This window comes from Anopheles stephensi, chromosome 3, assembly GCF_013141755.1.
Source record: "Anopheles stephensi strain Indian chromosome 3, UCI_ANSTEP_V1.0, whole genome shotgun sequence".
NCBI lineage: Eukaryota > Metazoa > Arthropoda > Insecta > Diptera > Culicidae > Anopheles > Anopheles stephensi.
Window position 1 is genome coordinate 71,338,010 of NC_050203.1, and position 20,460 is coordinate 71,358,469.

The following is a 20,460-nucleotide window of genomic DNA, read 5'->3' on the forward strand; positions in this document are numbered from 1 at the left end:
GCAAATGAGGGCGCGTTTGTTTCTTATTTATCTCCACACTCTCACCTGCCACAGTTGGCTACGTGAGATTACTCAGCGCTCATTGTGGCAGTTGCGCGCGCATATCTTGCCCCATCGTACCAAGCGTCCGAGCGGGTTCAGTCGCTTCCTAACCTTCCGCTACAAACCACACACAGAGTAGACACAGTCGAGCCAAACCAACACCCCCACAGTGCAGGTGTATGGGTAGAGAGCTATCAGTTTCGGTGCATTTGTTTGTTGTGGCGTTTGGCAGTAGAACGGCTGTTCGATTTGAATGAAACCGTAAATCGAGAGAAAGTGTTTTTTCCTCAATGGAAGAACCGGTGACGCCATGTTTGGTGAGCGGATGTTGTGGTTGATGGTGGAAGGTAACCGCCTACTAACAGCGTTCGATTTCCTTCCCAAAACAGGAGGATCATCTAGTGGTGTACGCGCTGCAGTATCTACTACTCTGGTTGTTTTTCTTCTCTGAGGTACGCTATGTGAAGCAGAATGTCCCTGGCGGTGCATCATCGAACCGTACCGCGTACAGAGTGCTTTCGGTGTACCTGGTGCTTATAACGCTTGTGGCTGTCGTTGTCGCTGCGTACCGCCTAATCGACGACTCGGTAGCAGTTTGGCGAGATGGATTGGAGGCTGGCTCTATGGTAAGTGGAATAGTGAGCCGGATTTCTCCGAGACCTTCGACCGATACATTGTACGGTATCTGGACCAGTGTGAATTAGTAGGATACACACAGGGGTACAAGATTCGGAAGCTGCTCTTATCAGTCTGGATAGTAAGCCTGGTCCACGCAATCGTGCAGAGATAAGAGCCTCAACAGCTTCTAGCGGCATACCTGATTCTCATCTCACCTAGCCCTCTCTTCCTTCAGGTGGCCGTCCTTTTTCTGCAGATTTACGCAACGAGTCGCAATGTGGATCACGTCTTCCTGTTCACCTACTGGACCCTCCGGACGCTTGCCCTCTCGATAGACGTTGCGTTCGATCGTACCGATGCGTACGATCTGGTGCATCTCATTCTGGCCTTTGTTTGGCTGTGCGTGTGTGGCGTTAGATCGCTACTGACCAACGAAAATCATTCCGGCACCGGGTTGTCCACACCACGGGAACCGAATCTCGTACGTAGCTGGTTCTTTTCCTGGTTGGACCACACATACCGGGAAGCTCACCGGGGTAGTGAGTCATTCTACGAAGGCAAGCTGTTTGGTAGCCTGCCGGATGATCGAAGATGTGAAACACTCTTGGAGGCGTACGAGAAATCAAATGCAAAGCGGGGCTACACTGCCGTCGACGATGGCAGTGGACGGAAGGAGAAGGAAAGTCATCGATTTACAATCCGACGGCTACTTATCCCCTTCCGGCGGGATATCGTACTGTCCGGCGTGAATCGGTTCGCGCTGATTGTGTTCTACTTTCTCTGCCCTTATCTGCTACGGTAAGTACCTTTCTCCGGTACTCGAACTCTGGTTGACAGGCGATTTATTTTTATCAATGAGCAATATCTGGACTACAACTGGACTACTCAAGGTAGAAGTTAATCGCACAAAAACAAAGCGTTGCGTCCAACGCACTTCACGATCAGCATCAACACGCGCTGGAGCTTTGTCTTGCCGCGCTGACTAACGATAGTTTCTCTGTCCTGTGTGTTGTTTTAGAGTTCTGCTTGAAGAAAATCAATCCCGCATGTACCAGAAGTGGATTGTGGCGGCACTGTTTTATGCGTCGATTACGATTGCCATACTGAACACACAGTACCAGCACGCCACCCAGGACATCGGCCTACGCATCAAGTCCATCCTGATGGGTGCGATTTACCGGAGCATTCTTGCCGAAGCTTCCACCTCGAACACATCGAGCGCAACGCTCACAACCGACACGATGGTGTTTGTGCCCTTGGTGCAAGAAATCCACATGATGTGGTCCGGGCCACTGATCATCATCGTCACGTTCGTCGCACTGTGGGCATGGGTTATAGGACCTAGCGGTATCGTAGGTCTAACCATCATGGTGATCGTGATCTACATTACGAAGCGTATCGCGCAGAAGATTTCCAACCAGGAGAAGCACATCAAACGCTGTAAGGATGATCGTGTCCGCTTAACGACCAACTCGATCGAACAGATGCAACAGATCAAGTCCGATCTGTTGGAAGAATATTTCGAGCAACAGATTGACGACCATCGGCGGGCAGAGTTGCGGCACATGCGAACGTTCATGTGGTACGACGCGCTGAAATATCTGCTCAGCATCGTCACACCAACGATCGTTGCCTGCGGGACGTTCCTTTTCATGTACCTAGAGGGCAGTGGGGCTCTGCTGACCGTACAGTCAATGTTTGTAGCGATCGCCCTGTTCAACATAACGCGCTACCCAATGTCGGTGATACCGAACCTGATGACTAACTGGCGAATCGCGAACGAGAAGCTGGACGCGATCAATGCGATTGTGGGCGGTGGAAAGCAGGAGGAACCGAATGTAAGAGCACAGAAAGGTGGCATGAAAAATGGAGTGTACAAAGGAAGCCTCGAGAAGATGCAGGACGTCGTAAATACGTTCGTTGATCAGCTGGAAGACTCGATGGCGGATTCGTCAAAGGCGGAGATACTGAAGTATGAACGAGCACAGTTTTCGATTGCTGATCGAGTGATCTTGCGGGATATTAGTATGAAGCTGCGTGCGGGCACCTTTACCGGTATCAGCGGAACTCATGGCTCGGGGAAGACTACACTGGTGCGTGCGATGATCGGGACGGTCAGCAGAACGGCGGGAACAAGCACCATCACGTGGAACAGCGTATCCTACTGCCCACAAACACCTTGGATCCATAGTGGCACCATCCGCAGTAATATCCTGTTCGGGCAGGAGTACGAGCAGGATCGATACGAGGAAGTCCTGCGAGCCTGCTGTCTCGAAGAGGACCTAAAAACATTCCAAGACTACGACGAGCGTGTCGTAAGCGAAGGTGGACACTCGCTGTCGGGTGGACAGGCACGGCGTGTCTCGCTAGCACGGGCCGTCTATCGGCGGGCTGACGTATATCTGTTCGATGATCCACTCCGCTCACTGGATCCGAATGTGTCCCGAACGGTGTTTGAAAATGTGTTTCACCGTACCAATGGACTACTTGCCGGCTGTACCTGTGTGTTTATATCACACGACCCGGAGCATTATGCCATAGCGGACAAAGTACTGGTGATGGCCGAAGGTACTATCGAGAAGGTTCTCATACCAGCCGATATTGGTGATCAGCTTGCCGATCACATTGCACGAGAAGATGAGATGGAGCGCGATGAGCAGCAGGTAGCTAAAGAAGATCCCAAGTTGAAGACTAAGCGTACTAAGAGCTCACAGGGAAAAAGCAATGAGAACTCCCGGGGTAGCGTCTCACTGAAGCTGTACGCCAACTTTGCACGGCTACTCAAGCTACCGTACTATGGCACTGTAGTGTTGTTGGAGATATTGACCACTGGGCTGGATATTGTCATCACAACCCTGCTAGCACAGTGGGCAGCAAGTGACAAACAATCGAACCGGGATCTTCTCAGTACTTCGTGGATCGTTTGCATATGGTCCTGTGCGGTGTTACTGAAGACAGTGCTACTACAGTGGGGTGGTCTACAGCTATCAAAATTCGTCCATTCCCGCATGCTTTCCACCATTCTACGTCAACCGATGGAATTCTTCGATCGGAATGATTCCGGTGTCGTTGTGAACCGCTTCGCAAACGATCTTAACATAGTGGATGTGAAGATCATCACCAATCTTCGTGCTGTGCTGAGCGCCTCTTTCAGTGTTCTTGGAACGTTAGGACTCTTTGTCTTTAAACTATACAACAAACCTCTCCTGTTTGTTGTGGCACTTTCGGCTGCAGTGTTTCTAGTGTTTGGCCTGAAGCGATTGCTGAGCTACCACCTACAGGTAGCGCGAACTTTGAAGCGTTTCGAAGCAAGCTCACGATCACCTATCATCCTGCAGTACAACGAAACGATTCAGGGTATCGACACGATCAAGGCGTACGATGCGGAGGGACGCTTTCTTCGACAGTTCCTGGAACGGATCGATACACACCAGAACTACATTTACCACAACAATTCGGCTAACCGGTGGATAGGCATTCGGCTAGAGTTTATCGGTGCGATGGTGATCTACTACGTAGCGCTACTTACCGTCAGCAATCAGTCGATGGTTGGATTGGCTTTCGTGGGAATCATCGTTAGCTACGTGTTGCGCTTGATTCCATCCCTAAACAGTCTGCTGCTAGCTTCCGGCTTACTCGAGGAGAACATCATATCGTTTGAGCGTGTGGCACAGTATCTGGATTTGCCACGCGAAACTACTGACGAAACGGGAGTCGGCTATCCCACTTCAGGCCAAGAAAAGCTACCTGTCCGTGGCCCGATCGAGTATCGCGATGTTTCACTAACGTACTCCGACGGATCCACCGTTCTGCATAATCTCACACTTACGATTGGTGCTGGCGAGAAGCTGGGAATCGTAGGTCGAACTGGTTCGGGCAAATCGAGCTTCATTGGGACGTTGTTCCGCTTCTACCCGAAGAATACATCCGGAACCATTCTCATCGCTGGTGTTGGGTTAAAAGCCATATCGCTCCGAAAGCTTCGCAACGAACTCACACTCGTCCCGCAAAGTACAAGCTTATTTTCCGGTCTCGTACAAAACTTCATCGACCCATGGAAGGCTCATACGGTCGAGCAGCTGCAAACGATTATGCGCGAATGTGAGCTAGCCAGTGTTAGCCTGGGTGCAACACTGCAAGAACTTTCCGACGGACAGCGTCAACTTCTGTGCTTGGTGCGTGGTCTGTTGCGTCGGAAACCGATCATCATACTGGACGAAGCCACCTCCGGGTTGAATGCGGACACGGAAGATCTCATACTAAAGGTTTTTCACAAACAGTTTCACGATCGTACCGTGCTGATGATCGCCCATCATCTGAATACGGTGAAGTGTTGCGATCGTATACTGTGGTTGCAGGAAGGACGTGTTCGTAAAATTGCTCCCCTGAGCGAGTATACGGTAGAGGAGCGTGTTGAGCTGGGGTTCCGAGATTAGTACTTACATGTAACGGGTTGTGATATTAAGGGTTCGTGTATGGTGCGTCACACACACACTCATTATTTTTCCTGCGTTTAGGTTTAGTGAATAATTGGTTCATATTTAAGCGTTATTTACCAAAGGATTGTATGCAAAGAAACGATGTACTTAGTGCGGAAATGAGGCAATAAAATTATACAATGTAATAAATTAACAGAAACAGAAAGACGGTGCAATTCAAATGTCTAGATTTTCTATCCTCTTTTTAAAAGAACTCAAAGCATATTTCTTTGAGAAAAAAGGCTAAAATTTGTAAAAAATAAGAAAATTATTGAGGATTTCCTTGATGAAAACTTATCGCTAATGCTCCTATTGACTGTAAAAAAATCATTTATAAATCATTTTTTCAATTTGAAATTTCTGAAATTTCAGTCTGGGACCGAGGTTCAAATCCCATCTGGGCCGTTCTCCCATTAGTGACTATCGAACTGTTGGTCTACTGTGTTTATGTATGGTCTTAAAATTTTTGCAGTAAAATTAAGAGTGATTGCTCCAATAAATATTCTTATTTTTGAGGCATAAAATCTTTAATTTTTCTTACAATAACTTATACAAGTTCACAATACGGCATCGGACGGTAATATTTAATAAATAAATAACCAATACAAGTTTTATGCTTCAGTTGAAATTTAGTACAAAAATGAAGGATAAAGTTGTAAAAAAAAATACAAGAAACTAATATTACTAATATTACTATTAAATAAAATATATTTGGAAACGTAAAAACAAATTCCTTGTTAGAATCCACAAGGAAAAAAAATTCCAGGGGTGTCCAACACCAACTGCAATATTTAATATTTTTCCTTCTTTTTATAATTTTTTAAAAAATATTCAAACAAAAATAATGAACAAAAGTTTGTATTTGAAATAAAGAAAGACGAGGCCAGAAAGAAATAAATGAAGGGTCATCTTCAAGTAGGATTCCTACTAAGCGTTTTACGTTTGATTTACCGGTCGTTGAAGCGTTTCGCAGCAAAAAGCTCCCTTCCGGATGGGTTTGCAGCCGTAAGAATTGTATGTAGCCGGTCCCGATCGGTACAGAACAACCTGTGACGTAACTGAGCGAAGGAGATTCCAACCTTACGCACGCAACGCGCATGTGGGAGTCGGTGTTGGCGGGCACAAAACACGCTACTCACGTTGATCAATAAATGCGCAAGCGCGAACCCGTGCCCAACTTATCTTATCGCGCCCGTGACCATGGGCTTTCAAGCGATATTGTGATGCTTTTATGAAGGAATCGGATGGCGGCAAGTGTCGATTTAATGGAATTGCACAAAATTTTGCAAGTCAGCCTGTTGTTTTTGCACAAGTCATTGTTAATAGGATGTTGCTAGTGCATTATGATCTCTACCGGTTGTTATCGATTGCTCTAGGAACGATTGCCGAATGCGATGAAATAATCGGGGTGGTCCATGTCTCGAGTGTAGATGTGTGTGGAAACATGGCTACCGATTTACATAGGACGATTTACAGTGGTGTGTGTTGGATTTGGGACATTCGGAGGGCTAAAAAGCACTAGATTTTTCTGGTACTTTTTGGTTGGCTTGGCGTATTCCACGAGAATATCAATTTTTTTATACATGCGAGATAGAAACTCAGAGTTCTCTGAAGTCTCTTCTCTCTGGACAAGAATTCCAAGAAATCCCAATCCTTTAATATCCATAAATGTATCACACTAAATGTTCGCTTACAAGTTGGTGCAAAACAGCTCATTTCTTTTTGCATGCATCGTACAAAAACATCACCCACTGTGGATACAATAGTCTCCAAATCTCAGACAGTGTTCTCAATACACGACTCTCAATCATCACCTAGCAAATGACCCCGTCGGTTAATTGAAACTATTCCCAAATAGAACAAATACCGCACGTCGTCTCGAGGGTCTAGCAAGAATCTATCAAACCGACCGTCGTCGGCGACGCATGTACACAAAACCAATGCGCTGTATTTGGTCATGCTTTGCAGAAGCGTTGCCGTGTTATCGGACGACGCTGCCGGAGGGCGACCCTAGTACGGTGATGATTGGTGCATGACTTGCAGCGCTACTTCCCGTAAAAAAAAATAACACCTATGCTAGTGATTAGAGAGGGTCCCGCACATCAAAGATCTTATCGGACGCGTTTGTCGTAAATGGCATAACGCGCTTATCTGGTGGATCAACTCATCCAATGCTCAGCATTTTTTCCATTAATTTCTCTGTGTTGGTAACCTTTTTAGTAGTTAAATTTTATAATTATTGGACGAAAATAGGGATCCTACTCCAATAAAAATGTTCTTATGTCTCGGAAGGCATTACACGGTGGGAATGGGACCCACCAAAGGAATCATCTACACCACAAACATACGGGAAATCCATCACCCCAACACAGACACACACACGCATGAGCGCCAAAATCCGCACACATCGATCCCGCAACTAGTCGTCGATACCTTATCGTCCCGATACACGACCGGTGTCAATTATATTTTAACCCGTGTTGCCTGATCAGGTTGATTCAGTTGACTAGCATTCTTGCGACGGTGAGGAACTAGAGTTAAGTGGTAAATAGAAGGTCGTCGCCGCGAGTGAACCACTAGAATAAGGTTGAAGTGAAGTGAGCTACCGATCGTGCATTGGAATACTAGACGCCCGTATAGTTAATCGAAGCAGGAGTGAATAGTGCCAACCCAAGTGCATTGAACGGTTTTGTGAATGATCCTGCAGCGAGTGTCAGTTCAATGACGTTCGAAGAGTTTTGTGGAGGTCCCTTTTGGGTAAGTGTCAAGTAAGAAGCAACGATTGAGTTAGTTGTGCGGTTTAATTATTTTGTGACATTGCGCAATGTTCGATTGCAAGTTCCTGGAACTGGTAGTTATACATTGAACCGATCATTACTGGCATCGGCTGCCTGTGATATACTAAATTTGGAAGTGATAAGAGTTTACCATAAACGGAGGGAGAGTCACACAATTTATCGCCCGACTTGCCACCGTGATTCACCCGCCACATGTTTTACACTGTTATCGATAATGCGTGTCTACGGCGTAGGGATTAGTGTGCGATGAGGTTTCAAAAACTCAACGCTTGCTTTGCTGACGTACTTAGCTTTGCAAATATCGTATATCCTAGTTGGCCATGAAGGAGGTCAATTTGTTTTGACATCTGGACCAACCAAAAAAAATTAGAGCCTTGTTTGCCACGGTTGATGTTGGACAAACAATGGCCAATTAATTGTCCGATAAGATCAGCATTGTGAGAAATTAGAAATGAGATAATAATCTTTTTTTTGTCCCGTGTTCTCCACCCCAGGACGATGAACTTACGTGGCGCGAGGAGAATCCCGATTTGACATTCTGCTTCCAGCGCATCATTCTACAATGGACACCGTGCTTCTTTCTGTTCGTCTTCTCCATCTACGAGGTGCTTCGTATCGTTACCAGCCGGTATCGAGACATACCGTGGAATTGGTTCAACATTACGAAGATGATCTTCACCTTCGCCCTGATGGTGATGTCATGGGTGGACCTTGGCGTCGTCGTACAGAACCTGGACGAGCCGGAAGTGTTTGACGTACAGATACTGGTGGCAATATTCAATGCTCTCGCATACGTAAGTTCAAGTTCACCGAGCGTTGTCGTCTACAAGCAACCGCTCTAATTGATTGGCTCTCTGCGTGTTTCCTCCAGATCATGGTCATGGCGCTGTACTTCTTCTACCGCAAGTACGGCATTCGCAGTACCGGTACGATGTTTATCTTCTGGTTCCTGAAGGCATTCTTCGGCATTATTCAAATGCGCACGGAAGCGATGTTGCACGATGTGCGCGGGTCCGGCACGGGAGACTTTGCCGAGTTCCAGTTCGTCAGTTACACGATCCAGTACACGTTTACCTGCTGTGTGCTGCTGATGGAGCTTTTCCCGGACAAGGAACCACGGTACAGCGAGTGGGCAAAGCTGAAGAATCCCAACCCGGAGCTACGTACCAGCTTCTTCTCTCGGTTGTTCTATCTGTACTTTGATTCTTACGCATGGCGTGGATTCCGCAAACCGCTCACGGACGATGATATGTACGATCTGAATCCTGAGGATACGTCCCGTGCGCTGGTGCCTCCGTTCGACAAGTATTGGTTCGAGAGTGTGGAGAAGGGTCGTCGCAAGCAGATGGCCGCTGACAAGAAGGCAGGCAAAACGGGCCTTGTGTACAAACCGAATGCCGCTACGAATGGATCAGTGTTGCCAGCGATGGTAAAAGCTTACGGAGGACCGTTCTGGTTTGCCGGTTTGTTGCAGTTTGCCATCTCGGGACTGCAGTTCGCCTCGCCGTATCTGATGCAGGAGATTATGGCTGTGATTGCATTGGATGGTCCATTCTGGAAGGGTATGATTATTACTCTAGGGTTGTTCCTCACATCGCTGCTGATTGCTCTGTTCAACGGGCAGTATTTCCACCGGACGTTCCTCGTTGGGTTCCGCATTCGAACGGGATTGATCAGTGCCATCTACAGGAAAGCGTTACGAATTTCTAGCTTCGCAAAGAAGGATACCACGGTGGGAGAAATTGTGAACCTGATGGCCGTCGATGCTCAGCGATTCTTTGAGTTGACGTCCTATCTGCACGTACTGTGGTCGGCGCCACTGATTATTGCACTTTGCATATATCTTCTGTACGAGCTGCTTGGACCGGCCGTGTTTGCTGGACTGGGTGTGATGGTAATTATGATCCCGATCACCGGCTTCATTGCTACCCGGATGCGTGATTTACAGGTGGAGCAGATGCAAATCAAGGACGAGCGTGTGAAGAAGATGAACGAAATCCTCGGCGGAATCAAGGTGCTGAAGCTGTACGCATGGGAACCAAGCTTCCAGGACACCGTCATAACGGTGCGTAACCAAGAGTTGGATGTGTTGAAGCATGCCGCATACTACGGAGCCGGAACGTACTTCGTCTGGACGATGGCTCCATTCCTGGTGACGCTCGCCTCCTTCGCCGTGTTCGTTATGATCGACGAAGAGAACGTGCTCGATCCTCAGACGGCGTTCGTGGCGTTGGCACTGTTCAACATTCTTCGCTTCCCGCTGGCTATGTTTCCGATGATGATAACGTTCGCCATGCAGGCCTGGGTATCGATCAAGCGTATCGATAAGTTTATGAACAGTGAGGAGCTCGATCCGAACAACGTGACGCACAACAAGAGTGAGAATGCGTTGGAGCTGAAAGATGGAACGTTTTCGTGGGGTGATGATGCACCGACGCTGAAGAACATCAATCTGGCACTGCGGAGAGGAAAACTGTCGGCTGTCGTTGGAGGTGTAGGTACGGGCAAGAGTTCGCTGATATCGGCTCTGCTGGGTGAGATGGAAAAGATGAAGGGATCGGTTAATACGGATGGTTCGATCGCGTACGTCCCACAACAAGCCTGGATTCAGAATGCGACGCTGCGGGACAACATCCTGTTCGGAAGACCGTTCGACCCGGCAAAGTACGATAAAGTGATCGAGTGTTGTGCGTTGAAGCCAGATCTTGAGATGCTTCCCGGTGGTGATACGACGGAGATCGGTGAGAAGGGTATCAACCTTTCCGGGGGACAGAAGCAGCGTGTTGCATTGGCTCGTGCAGTGTATGCGGACTCTGAGATCTACCTGTTTGATGATCCTCTGAGCGCTGTGGACGCTCACGTAGGCAAGCACATCTTCGAGAAGGTGATTGGACCATCGGGAATGCTTGTGGGCAAGTCTCGCCTTCTGGTCACTCACGGCATATCGTTCCTTCCGTTTGTGGAAGAAATTTTCGTCATGAAGGATGGAGAGATTTCGGAGAGTGGATCATACCAGTAAGTGTGGATGTTATTGAGATGTTATGTAGAATTACTTAACTAACTGGCTTTGTTTTTCGTTTCCTTTAGAGAGCTTCTCGACCAGAAAGGTGCATTCGCCGAGTTCCTTACGCAACACATTCAAGAGATGGACGACGAGGATGAAGACGAGCTGAAGCTGATCCAGGAAGTTCTAAAGGACGGTGAGGCTAAGAAGATCGTACAGCGTGCCATGTCTACAAGGTCCCAACGATCGGGCAGCAGCAACGGCAGCATCCGTAAGAAGCGTATTAGCCGAGCTGAATCACGCAACAGCAACAAACCGAGAGCAGCAGAACCAGTCCCTCAGCAATTGTCCGCGGCCACCTTGATCGAGAAGGAAGAATCGGCCACGGGAGCCGTCGGATATTTGGTGTACGTGAAATACTTCAAGGGTATCGGTCTATGGCTTGGATTCTGGTCGATCTTCTTCAGCGTGATCAATCAGGGTGCCTCCATCTACGCTAACATTTGGCTTACCGATTGGTCTGAGGATCCCGAAGCGGCAACGGATAACTCGGTGCGGGATATGTATCTCGGTGTGTACGGTGGCTTGGGAGGAGCTCAATCGATTGCCCTTCTGATTGCCTCCATTACACTTGCCCTGGGCTGTGTGCGTGCGGCCCGCGAACTTCACAACAATCTGCTCGAAAGCTCAATGCGAATGCCGATGTCTTTCTTCGACACGACACCGCTGGGCCGTATCATGAACCGTTTCTCGAAAGATGTGGATGTGGTGGACAACATCTTGCCACAGTCTATTCGTGCCTGGTTGCTTATGTTCTTCAACGTGGTCGGTGTGTTTGTCGTGATCGGCATCTCTACGCCCATTTTCTTGGCAGTCGTACCAGCGTTCCTTGTGATTTACTATCTGATCCAGAAGTTCTACATTGCTACCTCGCGCCAGCTAAAGCGTCTCGAGTCCGTCACCAGAAGTCCGATCTACTCACACTTCGGCGAGAGTATCACCGGCCAGAGCACAATCCGCGCGTACGGACAGCAGGATCGATTCATGAACGAATCAGAGCAGCGTGTGGACTACAATCAACTGACGTCTTACCCGAGTATCATCGCTAATCGTTGGCTGGCGGTACGACTTGAACTGGTCGGAGCGCTGGTCGTTTTCTTTGCCGCATTGTTCGCCATGGTTGCCCGCGATGATATCGGCCAGGCAACGGTTGGACTGTCGATTAGTTATGCGCTGCAGATATCGGCAACGCTCAGTTTCCTCGTGCGTATGACGGCTGAAGTGGAAACGAACATTGTCGCTATCGAACGTTTGGAGGAGTACACCATTCTTCCACGTGAAGCCGAGTGGCAAAAGGGTACAGTGGACAAGACATGGCCTGCAGAAGGAAAGGTCGAGTTCAAGGACTATCAGATCCGCTACCGCGAGGGTCTTGATTTGGTCATTCGAGGTATCTCGCTCAATGTACGAGGAGGAGAGAAGATCGGTATCGTGGGACGTACTGGAGCAGGAAAGTCCAGCTTGACACTTGGTCTCTTCAGGTATGTACATCACAAGATTTTAACGTCGAAGAAATAGTTGCTAACTATGGGCTTTTGTTTAATCTTTCCAGAATTGTTGAAGCGGCCGGTGGACAAATCATCATCGACGGACACGATATCTCTCAAATGGGACTTCACCAGTTGCGTGGTCGGTTGACCATCATCCCACAAGATCCAGTTCTGTTCTCCGGAACACTGCGAGCTAATGTGGATCCCTTCAAAAGCTATAGTGACGATCTGGTGTGGAAGGCTCTTGAGCTGTCCCATCTGAAGACGTTCGTGAAGGGATTGGCTGCTGGACTTGATCACGAGATCGCCGAGAACGGCGAGAACCTGTCGGTAGGTCAAAGACAGCTGATCTGTTTGGCGCGTGCTGTGCTGCGAAAGACGAAGGTGTTGATTTTGGATGAGGCTACGGCGGCCGTAGATCTGGAGACGGATGACTTGATTCAGGTAAGGATGGACTTGACCATCAGCTCTTGGACAAATTGTAACTAAATCTTTTTTCTCGCATCCACACAGAAAACAATCCGTACGGAGTTCGCCGACTGTACGATCCTCACCATCGCCCATCGACTGAACACGATCCTCGACTCGGACCGTGTGCTGGTGCTCGACAAGGGTCTGGTAGCGGAGTGTGACTCGCCCCAGAGCCTGCTAGCGAACCGTGACTCCATCTTCTTCGGTATGGCGAAGAACGCCGGTATTGTAAGCTAGGATCACTGCCAGACCGCATCGATGCCTGGTGAATCTCGAATCGATATCGACTCGTCTCGAAAGGGTCTTTGGCACACATTAGATCAGAGAACGTCGAAAGATAGTACAGCTTCGTCACAAGTCAGAACAGGGAAGCGATCAGTTCACCGCGATTGTTGAGCTGAAGGTAGAAGGGGCAACGGAAGCCACAGCCACATGGCCACTGCCGGTGAGGAGATGGAGATGGCAATATTTATTTCACACAAAACTATAATGATATTGAATAAATAAAACGAAATTATCAAACAACATAGTAGCATCGTTTCAATCGCTAACGCCTAGATGACGATAAAATGTATACAGAGCATGACAAATATTGAAGCGACCTGAAGATAACACGTGTTGCAATTTTTTTTCTCGCTCCCCGGTCGTGCCACTGATAAGATAGCGTTTAATGGTCCGTGTGAACAAAATCTGTACAAGATCGGTGTGATGAAGTTGACGTGCTTGAGTTTAAAAAATGCGCGACTCATGGCAGCATATGAATGAAACATCTGTTCGAAGGGGTTTGCAAGCGAAGACAGGTCGAGTCGCGATGATTGAATAGGCTTTCCATGTGATTGTGTGATGTAATGCGGCAAAGAAGTTACTCGGTGGTCGTTCTTGGTGAATTAACCCTTTAAGAGGAATCTCGTGCACGAGCGTGTAAAATCCCGTGTTTTTGTAAGATGCATTCGGTAATCTTATCACAACAAAAACACAACCCCGGGCAAATATATACACAACCCTGGCACACGCCAACCATGCAAAGGGATGGAGGAACGCGTGTTCACCGGCGTCCTGCCAGCGAACTGGCCCAAACCGATTGCCGTGCCGCTGCCGAACTGGGGCAGGTCTTGGGCCTTATCAGACGCACGCCGCTAGAGCTTTGGTCATGCAAAGCAATGTGGAGAAGTGAAGCGAAAAGAAAAAAAAAACCCTGGAAGCAACAATTCGTACTCACAATCACAATCAGCTTGTTGTTGTGTCACTCAGCGCCTTGAAGAGAGTTTTGAAGTGTGTCCGGAGTATAAAATGGGGCTGCGAGTGGGCAGCAATCTTTTAGTAGTGCAGTGGTAGCTGAGCCGTGCGAATAGGTCCACCATGACCTTCGAGGACTTCTGCGGTGGTCCGTTCTGGGACGAGGAGTTCGTGTGGGATATTGACAATCCGAACCTGACGTTCTGCTTCCAGCGTGTCATCCTCCAGTGGGTACCGTGTGCGTTTTTGTTCGTGTTCTCCATCTACGACATCTTGAAGATTACCGAGAGTCGGTACCGTGACATACCATGGAACTGGTACAACCTCTCGAAGATGCTAGTGATATTCCTGCTGATGTGCATGTCCTGGATCGATCTGGGCATGGTGTTGGGCTACCAGGATGAGCAGGGCTTGTAAGTTGTGCAGATCCTGACGGCCGTGTTCAATGCGTTGGCTTATGTGAGTGTGAGAAATAGAGGAGTGCGATAGTGTGATGCGTGACGAGTGGAAGTAATGCTGTGTGTATTTGTTTGTTCGTTCGTTCGTTTCCCTTAGATGGATTTGCTTGTGTTGCTGTTCTTCATGCGAAAGTATGGAGTTCGTACGTCGGGCACGATGTTTGTGTTTTGGTTCCTGCGCATGTTCTTCGGCATCATTCAGCTCCGCACGGAGGTGATGGAGAACGATAAGCGACCGAACGCGATCGGATCTGGTGACAGGGTTGACTTTTGGGAGTATCAATACGTCAGCTACATCATCCAGTACTCGTTCATCTGTTTGATGCTTGTGCTGGAACTGTTCCCGGACAAAGCACCCAGATTCAGTGACTATCCGAAGGCGAAGAACCCCAACCCAGAGCTCAGCTCGAGCTTCTTCTCCAAACTGCTGTTTCTCCACTTTGATTCCTTCGCATGGAAAGGATTTCGAAATCCTCTCACGATGGACGAGATGTACGACATCAACCCGCAGGATTCAGCACGCGAGCTAGTCCCACCGTTCGACAAGTACTGGAAGCAAAGTGTGGAGAAAGGTCGCAAACAGCAGATGGCTACCGACCGGAAGGCGGGTAAGGTAGACATTCAGTACAAACCACACTCACCCTCGAACGGATCCGTCCTGTACACGATAATTCGTGCATACGGGGGTCCGTTTTGGTTCGCCGGAATGCTACAGCTGGCGATATCGGGGCTCCAGTTCGCCTCCCCTTATCTCATGCAGTAAGTACCGAACAACCCGTTCGTGTGGATCCAACTGTCTGCCCGTTATCTTATCGATCGGTTTTTCGATTTTTATAGAGCGCTGATGGGAGTTATCGCACTGGATGAACCGCTGTGGAAGGGCCTTTTGTTGACTTTTGGATTATTTGGCGCATCCCTGCTACTGGGGCTGTTCAATGGGCAGTATCTTTACTATTGCTTTTTGAGCGGTTTTCGTATCCGTACCGGGCTTATCAGTGCCATCTACCGGAAGGCGTTGCGAATTTCGAGCGCGGCCAAGAAGGACACCACCGTCGGGGAGATCGTGAACCTGATGGCTGTCGATGCGCAGAAGTTCTTCGAGTTGACGTCCTACCTCCATATCCTATGGTCGGCCCTTTTAATCATTGGGTTGTGTGTGTTTTTGCTGTACGATATTCTTGGAGCGGCCGTATTTGCTGGGCTGGGTGTGATGATTCTGATCACTCCTGTGTCGGGTGTGGTAGCCGCAAAGCTAAAAACCCACCAGGTGGCTCAGATGAAGCTGAAAGACGAGCGTGTGAAGAAGATGAACGAAATTCTCGGCGGTATCAAGGTGCTGAAGCTGTACGCGTGGGAACCAAGCTTCCAGGACTCGATCCTAACAGTTCGCGATGAAGAAGTTGGTATCCTGAAACGGATGGCATACTATGGAGCGGGAATATTTTTCACCTTCACTATTGCACCGTTCCTGACCACGCTTGTGTCATTCGCCGTGTACGTGTTGATGGACGAAGAGAACGTGCTTGATCCTCAGACTGCGTTCGTGTCGCTGGCTCTGTTCAACATCATGCGGTTTCCGCTGGGAATGTTCCCAATGGTGGTGACGTTTGCCATGCAGGCCTGGGTCTCCATCAAGCGTATCGATAAGTTCCTCAACAGTGCCGAGCTGGACCCAGACAATGTGACGCACAACAAGAGCGACGAAGCTCTCACGATCAAGGATGGAACGTTTTCCTGGGGAGATGAGACACCGACGCTGAAAAACATCAACCTCTCGCTCAAGAAGGGACAGCTATCGGCGATCGTTGGAACGGTCGGTACGGGTAAGAGTTCGCTGATCTCAGCTCTTCTTGGAGAGATGGAGAAGGTTAGTGGTGTGGTGAACACGGACGGTTCCATCGCTTACGTCCCACAACAAGCCTGGATTCAGAATGCGACGCTGCGTGATAACATCCTGTTCGGAAGACCGTTCGACCCGGCAAAGTACGATAAAGTGATCGAGTGTTGTGCGTTGAAGCCAGATCTTGAGATGCTTCCCGGTGGTGATACGACGGAGATCGGTGAGAAGGGTATCAACCTTTCCGGGGGACAGAAGCAGCGTGTTGCATTGGCTCGTGCAGTGTATGCGGACTCTGAGATCTACCTCTTTGATGATCCTCTGAGCGCCGTGGACGCTCACGTAGGCAAGCACATCTTCGAGAAGGTGATTGGACCGTCGGGAATGCTTGTGGGCAAGTCACGCCTTTTAGTAACTCACGGCATATCGTTCCTCCCGTTTGTGGAGAACATACTCGTGTTGAAGGATGGAGAGATCTCAGAGAGCGGAACTTATCAGTAAGTATCGATTGTAGTCGATCGCTTTCAAGTATTCTGATAAAATTATTATCTCTTCGCAGACAACTGATAGACCAGAAGGGTGCATTCGCCGAGTTCCTAAGCCAACACATACAGGAGCTTGACGATGAAGACGAAGGTAAGCTTGTCAGTGGGTACTACTAGAGGATTCTCTAACGCTAACGTCTTCATTTGCTCTTACAGAAATATCGTTAATCCAAGAAACGCTCAAGGACGATGCTGGAGCGCACGTGATCCAACGAGCCCTTTCAGTACGCTCCAACCGATCGAGCGAGGGCAATGGAAGTGTACATAAAAAAGCGATCAGTCGTCAAGTGTCCAAACAAAGTATTCATGACAAATCAGCCACCATCATTCCAAAGAAGGCGAACCTGATCGGTGTTGAGGAATCTGCGACGGGAGCTGTCACTTGGTTGGTGTACAAAAAGTACATCAAATCGATCGGCTTCCAGTTTGGCTTTGGATCCGTACTGTTTACTGCGATCAACCAAGGCAGCGGTATCTTCTCGAACTTGTGGCTCACCGATTGGTCTGAAGATCCCAAAGCTGCAACGGATACCTCGGTTCGCGATATGTATCTCGGTGTGTACGGTGCAACGGGAGGAGCACAATCGATTGCCCTCTTCCTGGCCGCACTACTAATCTCACTGGGCTGTCTGAAGGCGGCCAAAGAGTCCCACGATAAGCTGCTGGAGAGCTCTCTCCGAATGCCGATGTCTTTCTTCGACACGACGCCGCTGGGGCGAATAATCAATCGTTTCTCGAAAGACGTCGATGTGGTGGACAATGTGCTGCCGGTGACGATCCGTGCCTGGCTGCTATTTCTGTTCAATGTGCTCGGTGTGTTCATCGTGATCGGTATCTCTACGCCGATCTTCCTCGCGATTGTACCACCGCTGATGGTGATCTATTACTTCGTGCAGCGGTTCTACATTGATACCTCTCGTCAGCTGAAGCGTCTCGAGTCCGTCACCAGAAGTCCGATCTACTCACACTTCGGCGAGAGTATCGGTGGACAGTCAACTATCCGAGCTTATGGACAGCAGGAACGCTTTACCCACGAATCGGAACGACGGGTGGACTACAATCAGCTTGTGTCATATCCAACAATTGTAGCTAATCGTTGGCTCAGTGTACGGTTGGAGTTAATTGGGAGCTGCGTAGTCTTGTTTGCGGCTCTGTTCGTCATCCTAGCCCGGGATACGATCGGTCAGGCAATGGTGGGAGTTTCTATCAGTTACGCTCTTCAAATATCCCATAATCTCAGCTTCCTCGTGCGAATGACGGCTGAGGTGGAGACAAACATCGTAGCTGTGGAGAGGTTAGAGGAGTACACCGAGCTTCCGCGGGAAGCTGAATGGCAGAAGGGTACAGTGGATAAGGCGTGGCCCGCAGAAGGAAAGGTCGAGTTCAAGGACTATCAGATCCGCTACCGCGAGGGTCTTGATCTGGTGATTCGAGGCATTTCGCTCAATGTACGAGGAGGAGAGAAGATCGGTATCGTGGGACGTACTGGAGCAGGAAAGTCCAGCCTGACGCTTGGTCTCTTCAGGTATGTAGTAAAGAAAAGAATCCGAGCCTTATTCCTGGTAATATCTGCCGGTGTCTTCCAGAATTGTTGAAGCGGCCGGTGGACAAATCATCATCGACGGACACGATATCTCTCAAATGGGACTTCACCAGTTGCGTGGTCGGTTGACCATCATCCCACAAGATCCAGTTCTGTTCTCCGGAACACTGCGAGCTAATGTGGATCCCTTTAAAAGCTATAGTGATGATCAGGTGTGGAAGGCTCTTGAGCTGTCCCATCTGAAGGTATTTGTAAAGGGATTGGCTGCTGGACTTGAACATCCAATTTCCGAAAATGGAGAGAACCTGTCGGTAGGCCAAAGACAGCTGATCTGTTTGGCGCGTGCTGTGCTGCGAAAGACGAAGGTGTTGATTTTGGATGAGGCTACGGCGGCCGTAGATCTGGAGACGGATGACTTGATTCAGGTAAGGATGGACTTGACCATCAGCTCTTGGACAAATTGTAACTAAATCTTTTTTCTCGCATCCTCACAGAAAACAATCCGTACGGAGTTCGCCGACTGTACGATCCTCACCATCGCCCATCGACTGAACACGATCCTCGACTCGGACCGTGTGCTGGTGCTCGACAAAGGTCTGGTAGCCGAGTGTGACTCGCCCCAGAGCCTGCTAGCGAACCGAGACTCCATCTTCTTCGGTATGGCAAAGAACGCCGGTATCGTTACCTGAAATACTTAGTAGCATTACTAAATGGTATTATAGAGGTTACTTAGGCACACCTAGTTTTGACAATAAAATTGTGTAAAATGTAAGAACTCTTAGGGGTTATTGCTGCGCTCTTGCTGTTATCCGAAATCAGTGCAAGATCTCTCAGTTCCTCTTCATCAGTAGGTTATAACCGCTTGATGTAACAGGGTGTGAATATCAGCAGTCTAATTTTAGTATCTTAGCAATCAGTGTTTGAATGATTGCTTGTCACTGTTGACAGGTTCCCGTGCTACTACAAGCGGAAAGTATGTGTGACACATAAATCGCATAGCCTTGCACGGTGCCCAAAATTCCCGGGACAATGACTCTTTGAATGCTTACCCTCAATCAGAACCCCCACGTTCTCTGATAAGTAACGCTCATTCAGGGGCCTTAATATGGATAACAAGAAATGACGCAATCAATCGGCCCGGTTGGCATTGTTTTTGAGCAGCGCCAAGGATGTTCGCTTAATGATGTTATCGCATCCCCATTAACCACAAATTTGCAAATCATTATTGAAGTATCGAGCTAGATAGTTCAATAAACACTATTCCTCGGTGTGCGATACGACATGCGGTCATTTAACGATTACAGGCGACAGGCCAGCAGATAAGTCGAGCCCTTCTGTTTGCTGGTGGGTCATGTGATAAGCACCCGCGATGGAGTCACGTTTTCGACGCACTCTTGGGCTCGGTTGCCTCCAACCGAGCGTAGAACATTGTGCTGCAAACTTCTGGTTTACAAATATCCAATTATAGTTGCCCGGTGGACGCGTGTACTCGCGGAGCAGCTATCAGAGGGCCGGCTATCGTACAAGTACACGCGCGATAGCTCTATAAGGCACTCCGCAATCGGCTGTAGCGGTGTGGAAGAAGCGTTTAAAGGTATTCCCGATAACGGTGCATGGATCGGCTTCTTCGGCGAGCAGGATCGGGATGCCTGATTGTCCCCGCAACAATTATCAACACCATCATCAGCATCATCGGCGCGCGTTCATCTCGTGATAGACGCTCGAGTATCTCATCGTGACACAGCGAAACAGTGCCCGGGCGCTTATCGGATTCCCTTCTAGGGAAGATGAATTATTGCAAGGTAACATCTATTCGCCAATCAATAGTATTCATCGCCCGATGACTCGACATGGTATAGCGCTGCCTGTGCTATCGCTTT

The 20,460-nt window shown here is 48.7% G+C and overlaps 4 protein-coding genes and 1 long non-coding RNA gene across 5 annotated transcripts; 4 read left to right on the forward strand and 1 right to left on the reverse strand.

The window, feature by feature from the left end:
* The first annotated feature begins 59 nt into the window (after window positions 1-59).
* LOC118512621 (ABC transporter C family member 8-like) lies at window positions 60-5,133 on the forward strand. Its single transcript, XM_036057301.1, has 4 exons — window positions 60-359; window positions 432-668; window positions 896-1,458; window positions 1,679-5,133. The coding sequence occupies exons 1-4, from the start codon at window positions 333-335 to the stop codon at window positions 5,094-5,096; spliced, it is 4,245 nt and encodes a 1,414-aa protein (XP_035913194.1). The 5' UTR covers window positions 60-332; the 3' UTR covers window positions 5,097-5,133.
* A 2,505-nt stretch (window positions 5,134-7,638) lies between these two features.
* Window positions 7,639-13,486, forward strand: LOC118512626 (multidrug resistance-associated protein 1-like). The gene is made up of 6 exons (XM_036057322.1): window positions 7,639-7,895; window positions 8,431-8,730; window positions 8,808-10,951; window positions 11,024-12,481; window positions 12,553-12,934; window positions 13,004-13,486. Exons 1-6 carry the CDS (start codon window positions 7,860-7,862, stop codon window positions 13,196-13,198), a joined length of 4,515 nt encoding a protein of 1,504 aa, XP_035913215.1. The 5' UTR covers window positions 7,639-7,859; the 3' UTR covers window positions 13,199-13,486.
* On the reverse strand, window positions 11,803-18,020 carry LOC118512629. The gene is made up of 2 exons (XR_004906325.1): window positions 17,951-18,020; window positions 11,803-11,869 (listed from the first exon to the last, which is right to left on the reverse strand). It is a non-coding gene; the product is annotated as an uncharacterized LOC118512629 (long non-coding RNA).
* On the forward strand, window positions 14,281-19,312 carry LOC118512627 (multidrug resistance-associated protein 1-like). Its single transcript, XM_036057323.1, has 7 exons — window positions 14,281-14,656; window positions 14,753-15,414; window positions 15,493-16,989; window positions 17,052-17,128; window positions 17,194-18,562; window positions 18,624-19,005; window positions 19,075-19,312. Exons 2-7 carry the CDS (start codon window positions 14,753-14,755, stop codon window positions 19,267-19,269), a joined length of 4,182 nt encoding a protein of 1,393 aa, XP_035913216.1. The 5' UTR covers window positions 14,281-14,656; the 3' UTR covers window positions 19,270-19,312.
* LOC118512628 (multidrug resistance-associated protein 1-like) lies at window positions 14,297-14,641 on the forward strand. Its single transcript, XM_036057324.1, has one exon. The coding sequence runs from the start codon at window positions 14,321-14,323 to the stop codon at window positions 14,612-14,614; it is 294 nt and encodes a 97-aa protein (XP_035913217.1). The 5' UTR covers window positions 14,297-14,320; the 3' UTR covers window positions 14,615-14,641.
* Window positions 19,313-20,460: the final 1,148 nt, after the last annotated feature.